The sequence below is a fragment of the Maniola jurtina genome, chromosome 18 (genome assembly GCF_905333055.1).
Source record: "Maniola jurtina chromosome 18, ilManJurt1.1, whole genome shotgun sequence".
NCBI lineage: Eukaryota > Metazoa > Arthropoda > Insecta > Lepidoptera > Nymphalidae > Maniola > Maniola jurtina.
The window spans coordinates 12,057,870-12,084,024 of NC_060046.1; the positions used below are offsets into that span (position 1 = coordinate 12,057,870).

General features: G+C 38.5%; 2 protein-coding genes and 1 long non-coding RNA gene across 3 annotated transcripts in view; 2 read left to right on the forward strand and 1 right to left on the reverse strand.

Moving 5' to 3' along the window:
• Positions 1-26,155, forward strand: part of LOC123874293 (cytochrome P450 4C1-like) — a 38,119-nt gene that overhangs the window by 301 nt on the left and 11,663 nt on the right. The window contains exons 2-12 of the mRNA XM_045919541.1: positions 571-745; positions 1,174-1,283; positions 2,009-2,099; positions 2,693-2,884; positions 5,792-6,168; positions 7,154-7,222; positions 8,160-8,328; positions 9,181-9,354; positions 9,675-9,841; positions 10,353-10,359; positions 13,622-13,632. Coding sequence (XP_045775497.1) covers positions 598-745; positions 1,174-1,283; positions 2,009-2,099; positions 2,693-2,884; positions 5,792-6,168; positions 7,154-7,222; positions 8,160-8,328; positions 9,181-9,354; positions 9,675-9,832 — 1,488 coding nt within the window. The 5' untranslated portion in view covers positions 571-597 and the 3' untranslated portion in view covers positions 9,833-9,841; positions 10,353-10,359; positions 13,622-13,632. The remainder of the gene's footprint in view (positions 1-570; positions 746-1,173; positions 1,284-2,008; positions 2,100-2,692; positions 2,885-5,791; positions 6,169-7,153; positions 7,223-8,159; positions 8,329-9,180; positions 9,355-9,674; positions 9,842-10,352; positions 10,360-13,621; positions 13,633-26,155) is intronic.
• Positions 8,829-20,917, reverse strand: LOC123874310. The gene is made up of 3 exons (XR_006797888.1): positions 20,907-20,917; positions 15,735-15,737; positions 8,829-8,876 (listed from the first exon to the last, which is right to left on the reverse strand). It is a non-coding gene; the product is annotated as an uncharacterized LOC123874310 (long non-coding RNA).
• Positions 14,064-26,155, forward strand: part of LOC123874295 (adipokinetic hormone/corazonin-related peptide receptor variant I-like) — a 34,631-nt gene continuing 22,539 nt past the window's right edge. The window contains exons 1-3 of the mRNA XM_045919543.1: positions 14,064-14,396; positions 15,696-15,817; positions 22,449-22,554. Of these exons, the coding sequence (XP_045775499.1) occupies positions 14,076-14,396; positions 15,696-15,817; positions 22,449-22,554 (549 nt within the window). The 5' untranslated portion in view covers positions 14,064-14,075. The remainder of the gene's footprint in view (positions 14,397-15,695; positions 15,818-22,448; positions 22,555-26,155) is intronic.

Below are 26,155 nucleotides of genomic sequence, written 5' to 3' on the forward strand. Positions count from 1 at the left end.
AATGTGTATTGCTATTGCTTCTAGAACAACAAAAAAAAAAAAAATTTAAAATAAGCCGCCATCGGGCCATAGCTATCGTGTGCTCGCATTTGGAATTTTTTTTAATAAAATTACCTACCTGCTATATTAAAAAATAATAGCAGTTTATTGTCTTATGGTAATAAGCATATTTAGCACATTAATTTGAAAGGGTAATTAACTCACTCGATGGTTAACTTGAACATGAATATAATTTGATTTAGAGCCAGCAGTCGTAAAGACCTTGGATTTTGCATTATGAGTCCATTTTATGTTTTAGCGGTAGATGTATGAATTATATAGGTAGGCAACACAAATTAAGGTAGGTATGAACCCGAGGTAGGCATAAACAGGTTATTCGATTCGGTCCATAACGAATGAATGACGTCTGTATTTGTAGAATAATGATAGCCTAGTGGTTAGGACGTCCGCCTTTTATTGGAGCGGTTCATGGTTCGAATTTTCGGAGCTTTGTACGTTTTAAGCACGGTGGTAATTAGTCACGGCCGGAGCCTCCCACCAGACATATAGCTTCTTTAACTTTTTTTTCAGATTTAGAAGATCTACAGCGACATTCAAATGCTGTGGCCACTTTTTGTATCAGTAGTCATAATCGTAGCTCTGTGGAAGTACTTCAACCACGGGCAGAATGACCTGGCTCGACTTCCCGGGCCACCAAAGGCGCCTATCGTTGGCAGCGCCCTGGCTTTCATTGGACTGACTCAGGGTAAGCCGATCCTGATCCAATTTAATCCGACCCATCAGCTCGCGTGGATCCACAGGAGATATGGCTTTGGCAGCAGGATCCTCTATCTTCCTTATCTACCAATCTCCCGCTACCTTCCCAAGGCCGTCAGTCCAGGATTGGAGGCTGCCCTACACTGCATTGGTTGATACGTGGTCTTCACTCCAGAACGCGTCTGCAACATCGGCCATCAGTTTTGCGACTGGCATGCCCTACCCAATATCAATTCAACTTGTTAATTAATGCAGCTTTTTCAGTCATTTTGGTTCTGCTACGATTACTTTCATCCTTTAGAATGAGACCTAACCTAGCCCGCTCAGCGACTTTGAACTTGTCAGTGTCCATGTTTCAGCTCCTCTGTAATTTAAACTGCATTTGACAACCAATTCAGTAATAACATTTTGTTTCAGAGGAAATATTCAAGAAGATCATCGACCTGCCGAGCCAGTATGGAACCCGTGTTGTTATCTCAGCTTTTGGCAGATACATCCTGCATATATATGGCGTGGAGGACATCGAGGCAAGTGCAGCTTTTGCTTTCTGGAGTAAATATCTGGTGGAAGGCTTCGGCTGTGGCTAGTTACCACCCTACCGGCTAAACCGTGCAACGCTGTAGTCCACAACACTGGTAAAGTGTGGATTGGCAGTCTACACACATCTTCGTGAATATTGGAGAACTCACAAGTGTGCAGGTTTTTTCACGATGTTTTTTTAAAGTAAGTGATAATTTATTGCCTGAAAATATTGAAATGCACATACGATCAGTATACTGGAGTCTGGAACCCCCTAATAGAAGGTGGAAGTCTTTTACCACTAGGCTATCAATGATTAGGTTAGGTTAGGTTAGGATTTGGTTTGAATAATTACATTAAATTTACACATCCGTACCTCAGTTCCAAAGAGAAAATGTCTATATAGGGAACTCAGTTCCAAAGTGTATCATGTCTGCAATTCTGAGTTAGCGATAAGTGCACTTAATCATGATTGTTTTATTTCAAAATTACTGTGAGGATTGTTAATTTTTTTTTTTTTAAAGCGAGTCATTTGGAACAACTTCCACTAGAATTATATTAAAAACACTTTTAATTCCAAAATGAATAATGATGAATGTTATAAGAATCCGTTACGAATTGTTACACTTTGGAACCGAGATATCAATACAATCGAGGATTATAGCTTTTCTAATTGTTTTTCAATTGTTTTGTGTTAATCAAAGGTTTCTAATCACAACTAGGTATTTTATAGATTGTGTTATCGCACTCGAGGAACATTACGAAGAGTAAGCCCTACCGGTTTATGGAGCCCTGGCTAGGAACTGGCCTGCTCGTTAGCACAGGTAACTCTTTTTACTGTTTAGAGAACTGTGGTTTATTCTCTTGATTCGATTGAGCTCTTTGACATTGGTTGGTTCTACATCGCTACTTCACTGAGTGACATTTTAATAAAATTTCGATAAAATGATTATAGCTCAAAAGAAAAACCAATTTGTATTTTCCGACTCATGTTTTTTATGCTCAGGATTTTTTTCAATTTCATTGATTTTGCCAGTATCGCTCGGGATGGTGTAAGAATTCGAACGATACCCCATACATCTAAATCTGTTCAGGCATTTAGAAGTTATGATGGAATAAAAACATGCATACAGACATGAACCCTGAAAATATTTTTTTGGGAAGTCGTGTAAAAAAAAATTGGTTGTCTGTAAAGTCGGTTTACTGACGATAGTTGAACGTGACAACAAAGGCCGATTGTGCTTCTTTGTCGCTCGTTCCGCGCTCTCGCTTGCACTTCAAGCCTTACATGGAACGCCTCAGAGCGAGGTAACGCCGCATGAGTCATGTTTTTTCGTGCGTGCAGCCGGCTCTATCGAATTATAAGACGTTGTCACGTCAAAAATTTCATGATGATCAATCTAATGAAGCGTTTCAGGTAACAAATGGCACCGGCGTCGCAAGATCCTGACTCCGACATTCCACTTTGATATCCTGAAGACTTTCCTGAAGGTTTTCGAGGAGCAAAGCAGGAGCATGGTGGACGAGCTTCGGAAACTGACTAAGGAAGGCAAAGACGTTCTGGACGTCATACCATTTATAAGCGATTACATGCTTTATTCTATCTGTGGTAAGTCGGTATAGAAATTTATACATATAATAAAATTGTAGAAAAGTGGTGTCTGTACAATGGAAATATATAAAAAAAAAGTAGCAGGGGTTGTTATTATATCGATGCCGAAGCCGAAATTGTAATTAATTTTTTTTGTGTGTTTGTCTGTTTGTCTGTGTGTTTGTGCACGCTAATATCAGAAACGGCTTATTCGATTTAGATAAGGTTTTCACTAATATATTGTAAGTAAGCTTCACTTAACATTTAATGTTTATTTCATGCCAATCGGTTCATAAATAAAAAAGTTATGTCAATTTAAAGAATCACGCTGCCCGAAAAGTCACTATTCCACGCGAACGAAGTTGCGGGCACAGCTAGTAGATACCTATATCTATCTCTCTTAAAAATGAAAGAGAAGGTCCCATACCGGTAGGATTGCCAGACGCCCCGTATTTTTCGGGTTACCCCGTATAACCCCGTAATTGAGTGAACTGAAAAAATTGGCAGCAAGCTTTCTTGAATACAACTAGTACCTACCTATTTATCTTTTCTAATGCTACTCTATCTAAAGGTGCATGAGGTTGCCTTATAATTAACTAGAGGATGCCCGCGACTTCGTCCGCGTGGATTTAGGTTTTTAAAGATCCCGTGGGAACTGCTTGGTTTTCCGGGATAAAACATCCATGTTATTGATATAGACAGCTGTCTATATCAATAACATGGATGCAAGCTACCTCGGTACCTTTCATACAAATCGGTTAAGCGGACGGGTATCTAGGAATCCCGTGGGAACTCTTTGATTTTCCTGGATAAAAAGTAGCCTATGTCCGTCCCCGGGATATAAGCTAACCCTGTACCAAATTTCGTCAGAATCGGTTAAACTGTTGGGCCGTGAGCAGACAGACAGACACACTTTCGCATTTATAATATTAGTATGGATAGTGTCTTATCATATTATATGTATAGCAATAGCTACTTTGTATAATAATAGTAATTATTATCTCATTTACTCATATTAACGATAAACAAACACGATGCCGTATTTATCTATTAACAAAAATAAAATATTCACCTAGGTACCTACTGCTAAATTACTTAGTACTTTTTTTTCTTCTTTATTTAATTTACTACCAAACATAATATTATATGTACAAGAGTGAAAACAGTGATATTATATTATAAGTACTAAGAGTGATTTCACTCTTAAGTCTTAAGTATTTATATGATATCACTGTAAATAACTAAGAATAGGACAATTTAAGCTATTATCCGGCATTAAAGTAAATTTTGTGAGCATTTCAATTCCAAGTCATTAGATAGCTTTTAAACGCTTAAAAATTAAATTTCGGATAACGTTGTTTGCTTCAGAAAATGTACAAGTCATCGCAACAAAAGCAAGAAATTTTACCCGTCTCAGAATTGTGAATTTACTGATTTCAAATTCCATTATGAGAAAGTACCTAGCCAATTTCAAATGCAGTGAAAAGCATTATTTAAAAAAACAATTTCGAACTTTAAAAATACTCACATACTAATCGAAACATATATATATAAAAGATAAACATATTAACTCGTACATGTACAACAAAAAATACCACAAAAAAATTTTCAAAAGAAAAATAAAACCGACTTCAAAAACCAAAAACACTAAAAAGTAGAAAATAATTTTTGTTTAGCTACACATGTAATGTACCTAGGTATGAAGTCGAGCGAGCATATTAAAACAAAATTAGAAATCCAAGAGTGAAGCTCGCCCGACTTCATACCTAGGTACATTACATGTGTAGCTAAACAAAAATTATTTTCTACTTTTTAGTGTTTTTGGTTTTTGAAGTCGGTTTTATTTTTCTTTTGAAAATTTTTTATTTCACAATTTTTAGTGGCCCCACTGTACTATAATATGCTATGCCCAGTTAAAACCCTACTGTTTACTAAGCTATTACACTGATCGCGAGCAATTTGCTCTTATCCATTGAGGAGTTCTGTTCTCCATCTCCGAAGATATTCATCAGATCTTCACCAAATTTATATGGGACCACCTGCACAGTATACCCTTTCAAACAAAAAAAAAAATTTTCCAAATCGGTCCAGGGGTCTTTGAGTAATCGGGGAACATACATAAAAAAAAAAAAAAGATCCCGACGAATTGAGAACCTCCTCCTTTTTTGGAAGTCGGTTAAAAATGTATATTTACAAAAAATATGCACCGTCAAAGTAGTTACTGACGACATTGCATGCACGACAGGTTCCCTAGTGTGAAGGCCAAAGGCAAAATGACGGTTAAATTTCTCGTCAATAAAGACTTATTTAGGTTTTTATTATTTACTAGACGATGCCCCCGACTCCGTCCGCGTGGATTTAGGTATTTTAAAAAATCCCGCGGGAACTCTGCTTTTCCGGGATAAAAAGTTGTACCTATGCAAGTATTTTGCAACGCTGAGCTTTTCGGTGTGAGTTCGCCATTCTAGCATCTTAGGATTCAAATGTCATGACATGTATGACAAACGGACATACTCAGTCGTATCAAAAAAATCAAAAAAAAAATATTTTTATTCAATTAAACTTTTATAAGTGCTTTTGAATCGTCAAAATATCTACCACTGGTTTGGAATGCCGTTCCTACCAAGAAGAACCAGCAAGAAACTCGGCGGTTGCTCTTTTCAAGTATTCAATTTTCAATAAAATATGCCATCAAATCAAAAGGGTTCCTTCTTTATAATTTTATTACGGGTCCCTAGAAATGGGCATAAATCCAAATTACTTCCAGAATTCCTTAAAAATAATAGAAATTAGAATTCCTAAAAACAAACCAAAGGAGGATCAAAACAATAAAAACGTTGCTTTTTTACACGGGTATTTTTTTAGTTACCCAAGTTATTTTTAAAGCACTAACAAAAACTCTACGTTGTTTTTTTTTTGTTTCAGAAACCGCAATGGGCATCAAATTGGATTCGGACACGTCCCAAACAAAAATTGAATACAAGGAAGCCATTTTAGACATTGGATCGATAGTTATGGAACGGTTGACAAAGATTTACTTGCATAACGATTTTATATTTTATTTGCATCCATTGGGCAAAAGGTTTGCAAAATCATTGAAAAAAGTGCATTCGTTTGCCGACAATGTTATTATGGAGAGGAAAAAGGCTTATGATAGGGGCGATGTAGGAAATGCAGTGAATGGTGATAACGGAGGAAGCAAACGGAGGTTGGCTCTCCTCGATTTATTACTGGAAGCTGAGAGGAAAGGGGAAATAGATTTAGAGGGTATTAGAGAAGAAGTTAATACGTTTATGTTTGAGGTAAGTAATATCCCACCAAAAACATTTCATGTAAAGGTTGCCAAGACTCACAAGTTCATAATGTTTTCACTGTTAAAAAGTTATGAGATCTCTAGTAGAGCCAAGCCCCTAGCTGAGCTTAGGTTTGTGCTGCCCATGCGACCTATCCCAAGTCCAAAGTAGGTATATAGCTCTTAAGTGCTCTTGTCTGGATCACATTTATATAACAATAAGTAACAAATAACTCTACTTACAAGCTCTGATTCTACAAACCCTACATCTTGGTTAAAAAAGTACGGCTTGGCCGTTTTATGTGCGTGGAATTTTTATCTGATGCATTTAAGCCCGGAATAGCTTATACGACAATCACGAAATACAATACAAATTAGTAATTATCGCACAAACTATTCCTTATGGCCTAATAATATATGTTATGTCATGTAATTCATTCGCCATTGTGTGAGTACCATTTGTTTTTGCTCAATTATTCGGTTATTGAAAGCTCGTAAGGCAAATCAATATGCCCGTAAAAATCACTTAGTGACCGCGACCACTCTGCCAAGAATGATGTGAAGAGATTGAAGAACGTGGTATTTGGTAATGATTGTTGTTGTAAGTTGTTCCTTCCTTTCAAGCCTCGATAGCTCAACGGTTGAGGACCGGACTGAATTCCAAAAGGTCGGCGGTTCAAACGCCACCCGTTGCACTATTGTCGTACCCACTCCTGGCACAAGCTTTACGCTTAATTGGAGGGGAAAGGGGAGTATTAGTCATGATTATGATGGCTAATATTCTTTTAAAAAGCCATTTTACCGTCTTAGGTAACGTTTTAGCATTTTGAGAATTGAAAAATGCATCGCGTATGCTTCTTGTAACTCTTGTATCATCAGCAGATCTTGCAGGTTATCTCCTGTCTGGCATAACCAATTTTTCCACCATTAAAATATTATGATTGCGATCAAAAGCCGAAACTGATTGGTATTAAAGAAAAATTTCATTTTTACAGGGTCATGACACCACGGCGACGGCTTTGTCATTCGGATTAATGCTTTTGGCTGACCATGAAGAAGTACAGGTGAGAAAATTTCTACTTTCATCCTCTCCTTTGAGAAGGTGGTTAGATATTTCTTATATTATTATAATTTTTAGTTATTTATTTATTTAGGTAATGTTGTGTACACCTATTAAATAAATAAAATAAATAAAAGTTTATTCAGCTTAACAAAATCATAAAAAAAATGCAATTCATACAAATTAAACTTAAAGCAATATTGTGTCTGTGAGCTAAAAGGTATAGGGGTTATTACTTATATTAGATCATGATACTTATATTGTTTTTATATTTTGACTTTTTAGAGTTACAGCCTGTTTTGTGTGCCTTTTCCATAAAATAAAAATAAAATAACAATGAAAGATTCGGTTAAAAGGAAAAGACTTTTGATTTGCCAAGAGACGAAGAAGACCAACACTCGCTCCAACAGAGTCTGGACTCTAAGAACTCCTCATCATGTAACCGCAGCATTTCGTGGTAGCTTTAAATATGCCGCTACGAAATGCTGGAACAACCTGCCTCCTCCCCTGCGCGATATAAGCAAATCAAAAACATGGTTCAAATCAAATTTAAGAATTTTGTTATTGCGTCAGCAAAAAGGTGAGGAAGGCGCGTAGTTCAGGTCCTCCCACATCTTTATTCTACTTTATTTTATTATATACCTACTTTATCATTAAATTATTGTACTAACCCTATATCTACTAACCACATTATTTATTTTGTATTGTATTTGTATTTTGTATATTGCATCCTATAGTTACCGTCCGAAACTTCTGGCTTCACGGAAGACCAGCGCTGTGCCTGCGTTCCCGACACAGGCGCAGCAAATGCTGAGTGGAGTCCATTTTGGCACCACACACCACGCGTCCCATTTTATATTTTATTTATTTTAAGTTATTGTTGGTACCAAATAAACAGTTTTTCTTTCTTTTCTTTCTTCATTTGGTTTTATTTGTTTCAGGAGCGCATTTTTGAAGAGTACAAATCTTTGTACGGTGACTCGGACCAAGGCACCAACATGTCAGACTTGGGCGATATGAAGTACCTGGAGGCTGTCATAAAAGAGATCCTCAGGCTTTACCCCAGTGTGCCCTTCATTGGGCGAGAAATTGTAGAAGATTTTATGTTAGGTCAGTTCGATTTGGTTTAGTTAGCCTTGATGATAGACTATTAAGCCCTTTAATTCCGCCGTGGAACATAGTGCTGCAACATTGATTTTTGATGCCCTCCTGTCTTTGTATTAACCTTGACCTGGTGATAGTCCCACTCTTTTCAAATCTGCCTCAGTCGACCTTCTCAAGGTTTCGGTTGGTATACTAGATCTTCTTCGCCATTAAATACACCAATAGCACCTACAGCTTTTTTAGTGCTTAATCCATCTAACACTGAAACATCACTTTCCATCTGGTGAAGTCGCAATCAAAGCTATCTTTTGACGTGACAACGTTTTATAATTCGATAGAGCCGGCTGCACGCACGAAAAAACATGACTCATGCGGCGTTACCTCGCTCTGAGGCGTTCCATGTAAGGCTTGAAGTGCAAGCGAGAGCGCGGAACGAGCGACAAAGAAGCACAATCGGCCTTTGTTGTCACGTTCAACTATCGTCAGTAAACCGACTTTACAGACAACCGTTTTTTTAACTGGTTTTACGTCTCTGCGTTCTAGCCCTTTTGAGCCTTAATGATAAGCACAAATAAAATAAAACTCGTCCTAAAATTCGCCCGACCCATATCCCTATCACCTCATAGCAATGAAGATTCGTAGTCAACTTATGTGTACATACCTAAGTTGACTACGAATCTTCATTGTTGATTGATGAATGATACTGAGAAATAGAAAGCTGGATTTTCCTAAATAAGTATCTAACCATAGAGCCTTGGTGTTAGCCATAGAGTTAGAACTAGTGGGTTTTCTTGAAATCAATAATCCTATTTATGATGATGATGATGATGATGATGATGATATTGCTTTACCTTTCAGATGATATCAAAGTACTCAAGGGTGAAGAAGTCGTGGTGCATATATACGACGTGCAGCGCAGGGCTGACCTGTACCCGGAGCCCGAGGCCTTCAAGCCGGAGAGGTTCCTCGAGGTGGACTCGAGGCACCCCTACGCCTATGTGCCATTCAGCGCTGGACCCAGGAACTGCATCGGTTAGTATGGGTCGATACAAATAATATTGTATTTTTGTTCTTGTGGCCCATATTCGCGATATTATTACGGTTCTGTACCTCAAAAGGAAAAACGGAACCCTTATAGGATCACTTTGTTGTCTGTCTGTCGGTCGTGTCTGTCAAGAAACCTATAGGGTACTTCCCGTTGTCCTAGAATCATGAAATTTGGCAGGTATTTTGGAAATAAATAATAACTAAAAATTACAGATCCCTCCGAAAATTGTAATATAAGCTACCCGTTCGAAGCCGGGGCGAGTCGCTAGTCTTAAAATAAATAGTTCTTTGTTTCCCTTCCCCAGGCCAACGTTTCGCGAAAATGGAGATGAAGTGCGCGCTCAGCGAGATCGTACGCAAGTTTAGATTGCAGCCCATGACGAGAGGGGCGCGACCCACCCTCAAGGCGGACATCGTGCTGCGCTGCGTCGACCCCATACACGTGCGGCTCATACCACGATAATACTGACAAGAAAGAAAACAAACAAAGAAAACCTTTTATTTTTAGGGTTCCGTGTCTCAAAAGGAAAAACGGAAGCCTTGTAGGATCACTTTGTTGTCTGTCTGTCCGTCTGTCAAGAAACCTATAGGGTACTTCCTGTTCACCTAGAATCATGAAATTTGGTAGGTAGGTAGGTCTTATAGCACAAGTACAGGAATAAATCTGAAAACCGCGAATTTGTGGTTACATCATTTAAAAAAATTAAAATGTGTTTCAATTTTCAAAGTAAGACAACTATACCAATCATCATCATATGAAAGGGAACGATGAATGAACCTGTACATTCTAAAACAGATATTTATTCATTTTTATGTATAATAGTTTTTGATTTATTGTGCAAAATGTTGGAAAAAATATCCGAGTACGGAACCCTCAGTGCGCGAGTCTGACTCGCACTTGGCTGGCTTTTTGAAAACAGTGCCACACATTACCAGTTATACCTACGGGTTAGGTTATCCCGTTATACTACCGTTTTTAAGGTTCCATACCTCAAAAGGAAAAACGGAACTGTTAAAGGATCACTTTGTTGTCCGTCTGTCTGTCTGTCCGTCTGTCATCTCTGTCAAAACCTATAGGGTTGGAATAAATTATTAGTTTCCTAAATCACATGTAGATGGCGCTGTCTTTCGAGACTATGATGGTACGGAACCCGTCGTATGCGAGTCCGGCTCGCTTTTGACGCGTTTTATTTTACGCTATTGCGCAACGCAAAAGAGTGGACTATCAATTTATTTATGTTTGTATGTTTCGTTGTGGCGCTTTATAAACCAAACGTGTGGATTTGAATGATTTTTGCACAAACAGATTTGTTTTAATCTTCCGAGTGCTACTATAAGAATAAAGATATCAAAGTAGTCAAAAACAATATGGCACTCACTAGACGCTATAATGGAACAAATAAAAAAATGCGTTTTAGTTGGTAACTACTTTTAGTAAATAAATATTTTTTAATTTTTAAAACTTTTTTTATTTATACTTATCCATACTAATACAATAAATATACGAAAGTGTGTCTCTGTCTGTTTCTTTTGCACGGCCCATCCCCAAAACCCACCTACCTACTACCTAGACAGCTTGCATCCCGAAGATGGACATTAGCTACTTTTATCCCGGAAAATCAGAGTTCTTACGTGATAAAAACCTATATCTACGCAAAGTCATGTGCCATCCATTCCATCAGCCTGTATGCGTCTACTGCTGGAAATAGGACTTTCCAAGAGCTCGCCGCCAAACACGGTCCTGCGCCTTCCTCAACCACCCGCTCCCCGCCACATTCTTCAGGTCATCGGTCCAACGGGCTGGAGGTCGTCCTACACTGCGCTTATACGGTCTCCACTCCAGAAAACGTCTACCCCATCAGCCGTCGGTTCTGCGACAGACATGACCTTTTTTTTTATCTCTCGTCTGGCTTTACACAGATTAGCCAATGTCGAGTTTGTAGTTATTTACAAGTTAGGGAAACTATATAAGTATGGATGGACCTCGTCTGTGTCGGCGCTCGCCGACACACACGCGGCGCCCCTTTAGAGCGCTTCTCAATCAGTTCCACCACCAGTACAACACAAAAACCGGCCACTTTTAACAAAAAAACACTCCAAAAAGGCACAACACGCGCGCCAGCAAATGTCAACACAGACGAAGTCCCAGACATGACCTGCCCATTGCCACTTCAGCTTGCTAATCCTTTGAGCTATGTCGGTCGCTTTTGTTCTTTCGCATGTGGATTTATGCAAAGGGGTCATGACGTTCAGCAATGAGGAAGGAATACGACGGCAGAGGAAAAACTCTATAGAAGTTCAAAATCTAACCCTTCACTGACTTGCAGAACGAATTGATAAATGAATATTTTTTGCTGTTTGTACCGAACAGGGTAAAGTTACCTAAGTGAGGGCTCAGGGATCGTTTTACTCTCGTTCATGGCAGAAGCAAAATACACCGGTACCCTTATCAAAACCAACTATGTAACAAAACATTACCTAATATTATATTATGTATACCTTATATAGAGATACCTTATTTTTCACTATGACATCATGATCGACTCATCGCCGGCTCATTACTGAGCACACAAGTTCCTGCCTCAAAAGTTTGAGAACATTATTCAGAACTCTCGGGCTTTCAAGCCACCTCACGATGTTTCCCTTCACCGTTAAAACAATACATGTTGAAGAAAAAAAAGCACGCGAAAGTGTTACGGTATCTTCGTTAACATGGGTAGAATCTACCGTAGAATATCAAAACCTAGAATTTTTCATTTTATTTATAGAAAAGGCACACAAAACAGCACGATGCTTCCTCCAGCACGATGGACCGACGATATAAAGCGGCTGGCGGGAAGTGGCTGGATGAGGAAGGCTGAGGACCGGGTGTGGTGGCGCTTTATAGGGAAGGCCTATGTCCAACAGTGGACGTCCACAGGCTGATGATGACACAAAACAGGTTTTTTTTGACGTGACAACGTCTTATAATTCGATAGAGCCAGCTGCACGCACGAAAAAACATGACTCATGCGGCGTTACCTCGCTCTGAGGCGTTCCATGTTAGGCTTGAAGTGCAAGCGAGAGCGCGGAACGAGCGACAAAGAAGCACAAGAAATTTGTTGTCACGTTCAACTATCGTCAGTAAACCGACTTTACAGACAACCAATTTTTTTTAAATAAAGAATATTTTCCATTTTAATTATGACTAACATTCCCCTTTTCCCCTCTAACTAAGCCTAAAGCTTGTGCTAGGAGTGGGTACGACAATAGTGCAACGGCTGGGGTTTGAACCGCCGCCGTCGGAATTCAGTCCACTCCTATAACCGTTGAGCCATTGAGGTTGTAACTTTAAAATCCCTAAAACAAACAATAGATCAGGATCTAAATAACAACCCCTAAGGTGTACATAGCGAGAATCTACGCATGTTACCGTAGCGGCGTAGACAGTTCGTAGCCAATCCAAAGTTCAACTTCAGTTGGCGGTAACCCCCGGCGTAGAGCGTACGTCGCTACGTCGGAAAAGCTTTCGACTCGTCTACGAGAACTTCTCGTAGCAACAAACTTTATTAAAAGTCAAACTGTTGCCCACTTGTGAATGTGTTATATTATTAACCGTGCAGGTGAAATTATGGTAACATTAAAAGTTTAAACAAACCAAAACGAGGAGTGCAACTTTGATTAAAGTATTTTATGAGGTAGAGATACCTATTTTGTTTTATATTGTAGTGTCTACGCCTACGAGGGCTACGAATTATGTAAACAATAGTAATTTTTATAGTTATTGTAATAGTATAAAAATTGGTTGTATCATTGTGAGGACTATTATTATATGACAACTTAAAAACTTGAATAGAGCTTCTTTAGCTACTTCTCATTTTTTTTTATAAAAGGGTGTGATTTCTAAACCGTTTTATCTGAATATTATATATTTAATATATGCAAAATTACACTATTTTCAGATGTTTTTTTTTATCTACGAAATAGTAGGAAAGTAGTAATAGCGTATGTGAATATAACTTCGTTATTTAGTTTTGTATGTCGAAATCGAACTTTTTAAGAAAAGAGTTTAAACAAAGGTACTCGTAAGTAATTGAAGTAGACCAGAGAACCAGAAAGGATACTTTTCATGAACAAAAGCGAAGTTTTAAACAAACTCGACGATTGAAAGCAAACCAGTAAACTTTTTAACTGTGTAAGTAGAATCAGTTTGAAGTAAGTTCTAACTTAGATAAAGTTTTGAAAGAACAGTTTAACTTCTATACATGTGGACAATAGAATAGAATAGAATAGAATAGAATGGATTTTTATTCAAATAAACTGTTACAAGTGCTTTTGAATCGTCAAATAATTTACCACTGGTTCGGAATGCCGTTCCTACCGAGAAGAACCAGCAAGAAACTCGGCTGAAATGAAATGACTTCCAATTTAATTTGAAGGAATGTTTAAAAATCTGATTTCTTAACAGTGAAAAGTTATATTTATAACAATTCAGTAATAATAATTAAAAATATTACCATCGTTCTGGTGCAGGCTTAACACAACTATTAATGACAAATTAAAGAAATCACTAAAAGATCATCATCAAACAACTATGGTTTAATTGTTCAGTTACCGGTATATTTTCAACTAGGGACTTAAGAAAATAACAATGTAGTCAATGAAATCGGTTTAGTTAGCAAAAGTATTTTGACTTCCTAAATCCATGCAAAAGACCTACATTCATAATGCTCTCAAATACGTCGCTGGAAACGTCAAAATGGGGAAACTCATCAACGACATTAGTAGACCGCAAATTCTGGGAATACTTCGAGATGGCTGAAGAGAGACACAACATAAGCTGGGAGGCCTGGGAGGAGGTGGCCGGGCGCCAGCAGGGCGCCGTGCTGAGCGCGTACGGCATGCTCATGGGCGTGGGCGCCGTGGGCAACGTGGTCGTCCTAGCCGCGCTGGCGGGCGCGCGGCGACGGCGCTCACGAGTCGACATGCTCATGACTCATCTCGCGGTCGCCGACGTCTGTGTCACTTGCGGGGTCATACCGTTGGAGGTAAGTGGTGGTAATACAATAGGTATGCGACCTGCTGAGTGTGTGAAGGGCGATGATGGGCGCGGGTGCTGTGGGCAACGTGGTCGTAACATGTAAATCAATAGCAGCACTAATATAATTTTTCACAATTGTTAGTAAGTTTTCACAGAAAGACAAATTTTCGCATTCGAAAGAGTTTCGATAGATACTAGGTAGATTCATTAATGTCATTAATTTCAGCCGTGAGCGAATATGAATTTAAAAGAGACCATAGTTACACTCTATGTTTATACAAGTGTAAATTAAAAATTTATAACACCTCCAACAAGTGAAGGTTACAGTAACTAGAAAAGAGCTGATAACTTTCAAACGGCTGAACCGATTTTCTTGGATTATAGCTAAGAACACTCTGGATCAAGCCACCTTTCAAACAAAAAAAACTAGATTAAAATCAGTTCATTAGTTTAGGAGCTACGATGCCGCAGACAGATACCTACACAGATACACACGTCAAACTTATAACACCCCTCTTTTTGGGTCAGGGGTTAAAAAGAAAAAGCTGACTGACAGACTGACTGACTGACTGATCTATCAACGTACAGTTCAAACTAATGGTGGGATCGGTCTGGGCATGCAGATTGCAGATAGCTGTATAAGTACGATAAGAAAGCATTTTTGAAAATTCAACCCTTAAAGGGGGTAAAATAAGGGGTTTGAAATGTAGTTATCTTATACGTGAAAGTTAATTAAGGTGAGACTATGTAAGATGAAACGAATGACGCAGCGTTTTATAATTTCACGCCTGTTTGCGAATAATACCTAATTAAGATTCTGTTTGAATAGTCTCATATACCTACGGTGTTTATATATCGTTTAATTATTTATTTTATAAAAGGTACAATACGTTTTATCACGCGCTTCGGCTTCGCTTCTAATTTCGCCAATGATGCTTATTAGTTATTACCTACACCATTGCTCAAAAAACCGGCCAAGTGCGAGTCAGGCTCGCGCTTCGAGGGTTCCGTATGTATTTTTCCGACATTTTGCACGATAAATCTAAAACTATTCAGATTTGTGCTATGAGACCTATCTACCTGCCAAATTTCATGATTCTAGGTCAACGGGAAGTAAGTACCCTATAGGTTTTCTTGACAGAGACGATGGACGGACGGGCGGATGGACGGACGGACCGGTTTTTTTTGGCATAGTTTAGTTTTGGCGTAGTTTTTATTTTTTTAGTTTAATTAAGAAATTAAAATTACGACTTTTTGTGTTCTTCAGCTGACCAGTTTTCCTAGTAATGAAATATGATTGTTGCAGATCGGTTGGAAGTACACGAACGCATGGCTGGTCGGCAACCTGCTGTGCAAGGTGCTGCTCGTGATGCGAGCATTCGGCCTCTACCTGTCCTCTAACGTGCTCGTCTGCATCTCCATAGATAGGTGAGTCCTCATCAACTTTGCAGTTCGGCAGGTATTCCTGCCGATCTGCAAAGTTGATGTCCTCTAACGTGCTCGTCTGCATCTCCATAGATAGGTGAGTCCTCATCAACTTTGCAGTTCGGCAGGTATTCCTGCCGATCTGCAAAGTTGATGTCCTCTAACGTGCTCGTCTGCATCTCCATAGATAGGTGAGTCCTCATCAACTTTGCAGTTCGGCAGGTATTCCTGCCGATCTGCAAAGTTGATGTCCTCTAACGTGCTCGTCTGCATCTCCATAGATAGGTGAGTCCTCATCAACTTTGCAGTTCGGCAGGTATTCCTGCCGATCTGCAAAGTTGATGTCCTCTAACGTGCTCGTCTGCATCTCCATAGATAGGTGAGTCCTCATCAACTTTGCAGTTCGGCAGGTATTCCTGCCGATCTGCAAAGTTGATGTCCTCTAACGTGCTCGTCTGCATCTCCATAGATAGGTGAGTCCTCATCAACTTTGCAGTTCGGCAGGTATTCCTGCCGATCTGCAAAGTTGATGTCCTCTAACGTGCTCGTCTGCATCTCCATAGGTAGGTGAGTCCTCATCAACTATATATCAACTATATATAACAAAACGAATTGCTTATTCGATTTCGTACTCCATTTAGTAAGTTAGTGCGAAATCGCTTCTAAACTTGCTCAACTTGCTAGCGGAACTTTTAATGGCGTCACTGAAAAGTATATTCTAACATATTCTAACTATCCAACTAGATGTTTGGTTAGCTAACTTGAGAATGCTTGGGCCTTAGGAGTTAAAGTATAAACTTAAATCCCAAGTGTGCGTAACTATTCAAGTTAGCTGATGTAATATTAGAAGGTTGCCTTTTAGATTGAAGGAGGTAATACAAACGACTAAGATCCGACGCAAATCTGTGGAGTGGAGCGAAGTGGAGCCTGATGCCCGCGATTTCATCCGCGTGGATTTAGAATGCAGAAATCCTGTGGAAACTCTTTCATTTCCCGGGATAAAAAGTAGCCTATGTGCTAATCCAGGATATTATCTATCTCCATTCCAAATCCGTCCAATAGTATTTGCATGAAGGAATAACAAACATACACACACACACAAACATACACACAAACTTTCGCCTTTATAATATTAGTGTGAAGTGTGATAATATAAGTAGTGATTGATTTGTATTGTTAGAACAATAGGAGTCGGATAAAATGATCAAATCGAGACTCAAGAGTACGAGTACCTATGTATATATTATATATTATAAGATATATTTATGTACTAAGGTATATATGTTTTTGTAAGTCTATTTTAATATATAAATATTTGTAAGTATATATTATAACATAATATCTACTTTTTTTTTTTTTTCATGATTACTGTCTATCTTTGCTGTACCTATTCTACTCCATTTACAACCTCTCGCACTGCCAAGGGTAGAGATCTCTTATAGAGATAAGTGCTTCCCTGTCCACTTTTTCTTTCCTTTTATTTATATTGTTACAACTTTCTGGTACAAATAAATAAATAAATATACTTGGTGTTCACAGCTTGACTTTAGAGATCGGTTTACCTTTGATCCCAAACGCGTGCAGTAGACAGTTCATCAGACCACACGTCTAGGAGTTGATCTCTGTTAGATTGTTTTCCTGAACGAATTTCGGCCACAGCAGCCAAATCAATAGAGACGAAAGATAATAGTAGTATTTTATTTTATTTTTATTAATTAGGTTCACTTACAGCTACTTACATTAAACATTAAAAATAGTACATAATCTAAACTTATTTGCTAAATGTAGTCGCTATTTACAAGTGAACACAAAATTTACAACAACAAAGTTACAAAAAAAATATTAATAGGTTAAATGATGATAATAATTAAGTGGATAAAGATAAACAAAAAAGAAAGAATGAATGAACTGTATCTAATAATGTAAACAAACTATGGCTAAAAGTAAAGTGTGGTCTCAAATTTTAGCTGGTAAGACTCAAGGCTTCCAAGATACGAAAATCTTTTCCCGAAACTTATACAAAGAGTCAGAGTTAATGTAGTAGTAGTAGAGATAATAGAGACAAGTAGCGATGAGCTAGTTAAATCATTTGGTGAATATTTTTTTTGGACAGCGAATCTTCAGACGCCATTATTCACGGGAAATGGCTTTTCGATTTTCGCACCTAGGTACAGGCGTTTGCTACATTAAGTATTATCACCATTATATTGTAGTGGTGGCTCTAAAATCAATGATTACATCATTTTCTTAACAATAATTGACAGTCAAAAAGTGTACAATGGTATCAACTTTGAATAAATGAATTGACTTTGACTTTATCTTAACTAGGAATTATGATCAGGATCAATAGCGCAGGTTGGTTTCGCGGTAAATTAATTTTCGCATGTATTATTTACTGTGTGAAAATTCGCTTTTCGTGAAACGTATCAAATTGTTTGCTATATTAATTGAATTAGATATTTTTTAGTTTTAGTCTATATATATGTGTTTTTGGCCAGTAGGTCCAGTACTTTCCCAGTGAAAAATGTTTTGTATAGCCTCTCCCCAGGGGTAGAGACGCTTTACTATTTGAAAATAATGTAGGCATCGTGTGATGTTTTGAATAATTTTAAGGTTGAAAGGTTTCACTCAGAAGGCAATGATGTCGGTATATACAAGCGAGGGTGTATTTTAAGACAAGCTTATGCTCCTGACTTCACTCGCGTGGACTACACAAATTTGAAGCCCCCTATTTTACCCATTTAGGAGTTGAATTTTCAGTAATCCTTTCTTCGCATAATATGTCTACATTATAATAATTAATAACTATTTGCCTGCCAAGTCTAGTATAGTTTAAGCTGTGCATTGATAGATCAGTCAGCCAGTCAGTCATATCTTTCTGTAAATATATTTAGATTTGGTGTCTGGGCCCCAAATTGCCCCATAAATTGGGTTTAGTGCCCCATAAATTATCAAAAAGCTTGACATTCCCTATTATTTTAATAGAAAATCAGTTAATTTTTGAAGAGTTTTCTTTAATTTCAAATAAAACTGCTTACACGGATAGTGAAAGCATTGTTTCTGTGAACAAACTGTCGCCCTGAGGCCATAGCCCCTATTGCCCCTAGGGTAAATACATCCCTGTATACAGGAAATAATTACAATAGGAAAATCAACATTCAACCCTACGATTCAAATCATTTAAGTAATCATTAAAAGCGGTCGATCAGTTGGTATTAAAAATTTTGCTTTTGTTATATTAGGTAGGTATACTTATTTTTCTGTAGACCCGAGCAAACGATGTGATTCGTTTTTAGGGTTCCGTACCCGAAAGGTGCCTACGGGACCTATTACTGAGCCTTCCCTGTCTGTCCATCCATCTGTCCGTCTGTCCGTCCGTCTGTCTGTCAGCGGCCGGAACCGTAAGTAGGTAAAGAGTTTAAATTTTTCACAGAAAGTGTATTTCTGTCGCCGTTACAACAACAAATAATAAAATTTTCAAAATGGCTGCCATGTAAATTAAAAGAAAATGTTATTTCTTGAACCCGGTCAAGCTTGGTTGGTTTTTAAAAACGATTAACTCTTGGCCGAAGTCAACAATGAGGTAGGAATAGTGGCTTGGCTGTTTTTAAAAGACGTGACGTCAGCATATTTTCTACTATGGCGTCTCCGCATTGTTATTTTTTATTATATGGTAAGTAAGCCTTTCTATTATTTTCATAGAATGGTAACTACTATCTAAAAACAAAAAGCAGTGAAATAAAAATCAAGCGAAAGAAATTTTTGCTATAGGTAGTTGAGCGATTACAAATATGCGAACTGAATCAAATCAAATCATTAATTTGCTGATTGTAGGTCTTAATTGTTACATTAATTGGTTTTGCTTCTAGTCACAATCTGCGAGCGAGAGGTTTGGGCCTCGATAGCTCGATAACTTCCGAAGGGTCGACGGTTCAAACCCCACCCGTTGCACTATAATTGTCGTACCCACTCCTGGCACAAACTTTACGCTTAATTGGAGGAGAAAGGGGAGTAGGTATTAGTCATGATTATTAGCATGGCTAATAGTCTTTTAAAGAAAAAATAAAAATAAAATAACGACGGACGGACGAACATACAGTCAGACAGACAGACAGGCAGACAGACATCAAAGTGATTCTACAAGGGTTCCGTTTTTCCTTTTGAGGTACGGAACCCGAAAAAGGATTTATGAATCTTCGCACGGTTCTAATGGCTCGATATATATGATATCGATATAGTGGTAAAAGTTTGATAGGTAAGTTACGAGTAAGTAGCTACTTACTGGCAAGTCATCACACTAATATTATAAAGGAGAAAGCTTGTATGTGTGTGTGTGTGTGTGTGTGTGTGTGTGTGTGTGTGTGTATGTTTGTTACTCCTTCACGCAAAAACTACTGGACGGATTGGGCTGAAATTTAGAATGGAGATAGATTATACCCTGGATTAGCACATAGGCTACTTTTTATCCCGGAAAATCAAAGAGTTCCCACGGGAATTTAAAAAACCTACATCCACGCGAACGAAGTCGCGGGCATCAGCTAGTAAAGGATATAACGAGGATTGAGCTATTTCAACTAGGGTAACCATTCCTTGGGTAAGCAATGCTTTTACGCCTCTACTAGCTCCACACCACTGACATATTATAGGAAGGTATTCTTATTGTTACGATTGAGTATAATATTATATTTTGCTCTCGTAGTAGGTACCTTGCCGATATTCTTCATCTGAAATGGATAACAGGTAAATGTTTCCGGAATTAACTACTTATTTGATTAATAAACAGATCTCAAGATAAAACCACTGAATCGCAATAGATCAATTAATCTTTCTCAAAGGATTTAAAACGTGGATTTGTAGAAACATCGACTCTGACTCGAGTTGTAAGCGAGTTCAAAGACGTTCCCGGTAAATACGTCCCTACAAGAGGTTACATCTTGTACGGACAGGAGCTTAAAGCAAATAGGAGCTTAAGTTTGAAGAAAGAGGAGTTGGAGGCACATATTATGCTGTTTATCCATCCGTCTGTCTGGTCATCCCATAAATTAACGAAAAAACTTAAGAGGGGTCTCTCTGTCACTCGCTCCATACAAACGTAGTTCCAATTTCATTTGAATATTAACAGGGCTCTCTCCGTCACTCGTTTCTACTCGTTTCATACAATCGTAGTTCCAATTTCATTTGAATATTAAGCAACCAAAGTCCATGAAATTTTGCAGACATATTTTAGAAACTAATATCTGTGTCTGTGGTGTTTTAGATTTTTCTAAAAATATGTAGTTTTAAAATTACAGGGGCTCCAAGATTTGTATGAAATTTTTTAAGACCGCGTAACTTTGAAACCGAATATTTTAACAGAAATCTGGAAAACCACAGACATAGATATTAGTTTCTAGAATATGTCTGCAAAATTTCATGGACTTAGGTTGCTTAATATTCAAATGAAATTGGAACTACGATTGTATGAAACGAGTGGAAACGAGTGACGGAGAGAGCCCTCTTAAGCAACCAAAGTCCATGAAATTTTGCAGACATACCTATTCTAGAAACTAATATCTGTGCCTGTGGTTTTCCAGATTTCTTTTAAAATATTCGGTTTCCAAGTTACGCGTTCTTAAAAATTCACACACAAATCTTTGAGCCCCTGTAATTTTAAAACTATATATTTTTAGAAAAATCTAAAACACAGTTACAGATATTAGTTTCTAGAATATGTCTGCAAAATTTCATGGACTTTGTTTGCTTAATATTCAAATGAAATTGAACTACGATTGTATGGAGTAAGTGATGGAGAGAGCCCTGTTAAACATTCGTTATTATTTTTATGAAAATCATTGACTCTCTCTCCACTCTCCACAGACGCTCTACAGACGCTCCACAGACGCACCACATAGGCAAAGCATGTACCAATCTACCTACCAATATACTACGACACGATTGTGCTCAGTAATAAACGTGTAATTGCTTGGACCAGTATTTTTTCCACGCAATAACCCGTTTATTACTGAGTGCGTCAATTGTTGCACTCGGCGATCTCATTCAAGTAGCAGCCAGCATATATATCACCTCATTGAATAGTTATCTTGTCAAAGATAGAAATATATAAGATGAGTATCCTTGCTTTCATATAGCATTCGTTGGCGCAAGCCTATCTCTACAAAGTATGTACATTCTCGTAGTTTAAAGTTGCTTCCCGCCGTCTGTCCCTCTGCACGCTTAGATCTCATTCTACGCGCAACGGATTTTAATGAATGAATGAATGAATATTGAATATACTTTTATTTTACACCACAAAATTAGTACAGAAAAACACATACAAAGCACAACAAAATATAGGCAGGTAGGTACATTTTTAATGTATAGATAGAGTGATTGAAGAGAAAGATTTATACGTATAGTTTAATATACCTATATTGCCTTTTTTAGAATTCTTTATCGCACACACAAACATACACATATTATTATACAGAGAACACAAAATATACTTATACATGAGGGTGTAGATGCGCTTTGTGTTAATTTGTTGGAATATGACGACAATAATTGTTCATGATGTCGTAAGAAATCAAGCCGATTGATTGTGATTGGGTCGCTAGTCCTGAAATAAAAATAGTTAAGTATGAATACTTGTTCGTAGGTTCTTCGCAGTGCTGTACCCGCTGAAGCTGTCCGTAGCACGGAGGAGAAGTAAGCAGATGCTGTTCGCTGCTTGGGTGACCGCTCTAGCGTGCAGCTTGCCACAGGTCAGTACTCATACTAATGGACAGTGATACTTCATAAAATATTGATTTATTTATCTAAACATCTTTATTGTTACAAAATTACAAAAACAGAACAAATGATACACTTAATTAAACAAAGGGTGACCTTATCAATATAGAGTGATCTCTCCCAGGTAACCCGTATTTACGAACCTACAGAACTGTAAGACGGGGAGTCGTCATGCAAATAATGCATAAAGAGAAAATCACTCGCCACTTTTGCTCTATGAGTCCCATAGCCAAAGCCACCAAGATCCAAACTTCAAACGTTCCCCCTGTGTCGGGGACAATATGCAGAGAAACTTGCAGCTTTTATAAAATAACATATTAGTCCATTAGTCGAGGTTTTGACGTCACTATAGTTCATTCTGGTACGGCTCAGTCATTCTGGCATATACGAGATACCTAGGTATTAACGCGGTGTAGGTATATCTTTATTTTGTAGTCGAACAACCACTTTTATCTGTACTGAATGAAAAAGTAAGAACCGAAAAAAAGTTGGCTTACACCCTTTGATTTCCCCTCGTTAAATAGTTTTAAAATCAATATTAGATTTATATACAATTTTTTGGACGGAAAAAAATCCGTGGACGAAATGACCGTTAAAGTTTTTAGCAATCAGTATGAAAAACTTTTCTTTTGTGATGTAAGTACAAATTCAATGTTTTCAGATTTTCCCTTGCGCTATTAAGACTTAACTACCTGCCAAACACGATACTAGGTCAACGGGAAGTACCTATCTTCCCTATAGGTCCAGACAGACAACAAAGTGATCCTATAAGGGTTCCTTTTTTCTTTTGAGGTACGAACCCTAAAGAGTCTGATTCGCACTTGACCGGCTTTTATATATTAAATTATAATTTAGTTGTTATCGGAGTCTAGACTAGAAGAACTACGCGATATTCTGCAAAAAGTGGAACTTTATAATTTGAGCTTCCATTAAACTTATAATGAAGTTGTCAGTTCGCTGTAAGTTGTAAACCTCAACTATAAAGCGCCATCTCTACCGGCAAGAATTTTTTTAATTTACAGACTAGCGCTTAGCTGCAATCAGACCTTCCAACAAGTGATGATGCAGCCTAAGATGGAGTGCGCTTGCATAGAAGTTGCCTAATAAAAGTGGAAGGGAAAACTGATGCCGGAAGGGCGTTTTATATCCTAGCAGTTCGGATAAGAAACGAGGAAGCAAATCGCTTCGTACGTGTCCGAGGAATTTTAACTACGTACGGATGCAGATTTTGACGATGCCTTGCAATACGATAGTAGAAAGCTGAAGGACGGCACCAGTATCTCGCCGTGCCACCAAATCCGATTCAATCCCCGCGCGATTTGTGTTTCCTACCAATTACAATCCGGGTATCTTTAAAACAAGAGTGAATAGGCACCTTCTAGGTAAACGCGTCCCATCTTAGACCACATTATCACTTTCCATCAGGTGTGATTGTGGTCAAGCGCTTGCCTATAGTGAATAAAAAAAAAATCTCTATGGGCCTACTTTCATAGGGCGATACTATCGTGACGATACGACGTGTCTCTGGACTAATATAATGTCGCGACGATATCGTCGAGTCTCGCGGCGATACCGCCACGTTACACCACAGTCGAGAGCTAACGAGGCGTTGCATGCGGTTACGTCACGCGGCGATCCGTTGCGGTCTCGTGCCGTATCGTTGCGAGTCGCGACGGCACGCTGCGCTGGTGGAATTATCGTTGTACTGTGAAGATTAGGCTGATTTTAGACTCACGCTCACCGTCAGCGCTCATAGCTCAGCGCGTAGTTTATCAGCGCTGAGGCTCAGCGTGGCTCGTTTTAGTATCGTACTGAACGCCTTACTGTACAGATGACGACAAAAATGTGGAGTGTATTAATTATTGCTGCTTTGTACTACCTATCCCAAATATTGGCGTCACTCAGAAAAGCAGGTATTATTTAAATATTTTTATCGAATTATTGGAATGTCCTCTCCAAAACCAACACAAAAAAAACACAAGTTTAATGTGTAAGGTTATCCGAGAGTTTTAATCTAAACAAACTAATGCCAAAATAAATAATTTAATTAGAGCGTGATTGCTATCACAACATCTAATTATTCAGTTCACAATCCAAATACCGAAAATATGCGATATCGCCCCGAAACCGGCAATTCTCCATGACTGTACACGCTGACTACATCCGCTCCGCTCGACACTAGAACGCTCATAGAAGGCAGCGGCGCTCGTGCAATGGTCAGCACCGACAGCTACGCGGCGCAGACGCGCGACGCGTGCGGCCGCGTAGCTATCAGCGCTGACCACCGTGCGCGCTGATAGCTACGCGTCTTTCAAAAACGCTTCCTATAAGTTTATACATCTCAGCCATCAGCGCCGACGGTGCGCGTGCGGTCGGCGGAGTAAGACGAACTCGTCGCGGTGCTCTCGCCCGTGGAGATTGCGCCGACTGGAAATCCTTTTACCGCCCTCGGGATGCCACGCTTAATGAAGTTTCATGATGTATTTTTAGGGTTCCGTACCTCAAAAGGAAAAACGGAACCCTTGTAGGAACACTTTGTTGCCTGTCTGTCTGTCCGTCCGTCCGTCCGTCGTGTCTGTCGAGAAAACCTATAGGGTACTTCCGGTTGACCTAGAATCATGAAATTTGGCAGGTAGGTAGCTCTTATAGCACAAATAAAGGAATAAATCCGAAAACCGTGAATTTTTGGTTATAATTATAATTAACAAGTGTAAATTAAAAATTTATAACACCCCCGACAAGTGACGGTTACAGTAACTAGAAAAGACCGAAAATACCTGATAACTTTCAAACGCTGAACTGATTTTCTTGGACTATTCCGCGCCTACGATCTAAAGTATCTGAGTTTTCCAAAACATCATTTTCAAATAAACAATTATGTATTTAGGCAACGTCCATCTCGACAGCTTCACATTTGTCAATTGTCATAATATTATGAACCTAACGGTTATGTAACCTTCTTTTCTACAAGAAAACTAGAAAAGAGCTGATAACTCTTAAACCGCTGAACCAATTTTTTTGGATTATAGCTAAGAACACTCTCGATCAAGCCACCTTTCAAACAAAAAAAACTAAATTAAAATCGGTTCATTCGTTTAGGCGCTACGATGCCACAGACAGATACACAGATACACAGATACACAGATACACAGATACACAGACACACAGATACACAGATACACACGTCAAACTTATAACACCCCTCTTTTTGGGTCGGGGGTTAAAAAAAATTAAAATGTGTTTAAATTTTCAAAATAGGATAACTATACCAAGTGGGGTGTCATATGAAAGGGCTTTACCTGTTTACATTCTAAAACAGATTTTTATTTATTAACCGACTTCCAAAAAAGGAGGAGGTTCTCAATTCGTCGGATTTTTTTTTTTTTGTTTTATGTATGTTCCCCGATTACTCAAAGACCCCTGGACCGATCTGGACCGATTTGGAAATTTTTTTTTGTTTGAAAGGGTATTGTGCAGGTGGTCCCATATAAATTTGGTGAAGATTTGATGAATATCTTCGGAGATGGAGAACAGAACTCCTCAATTGATAAGAGCAAATTGCTCGCGATCAGT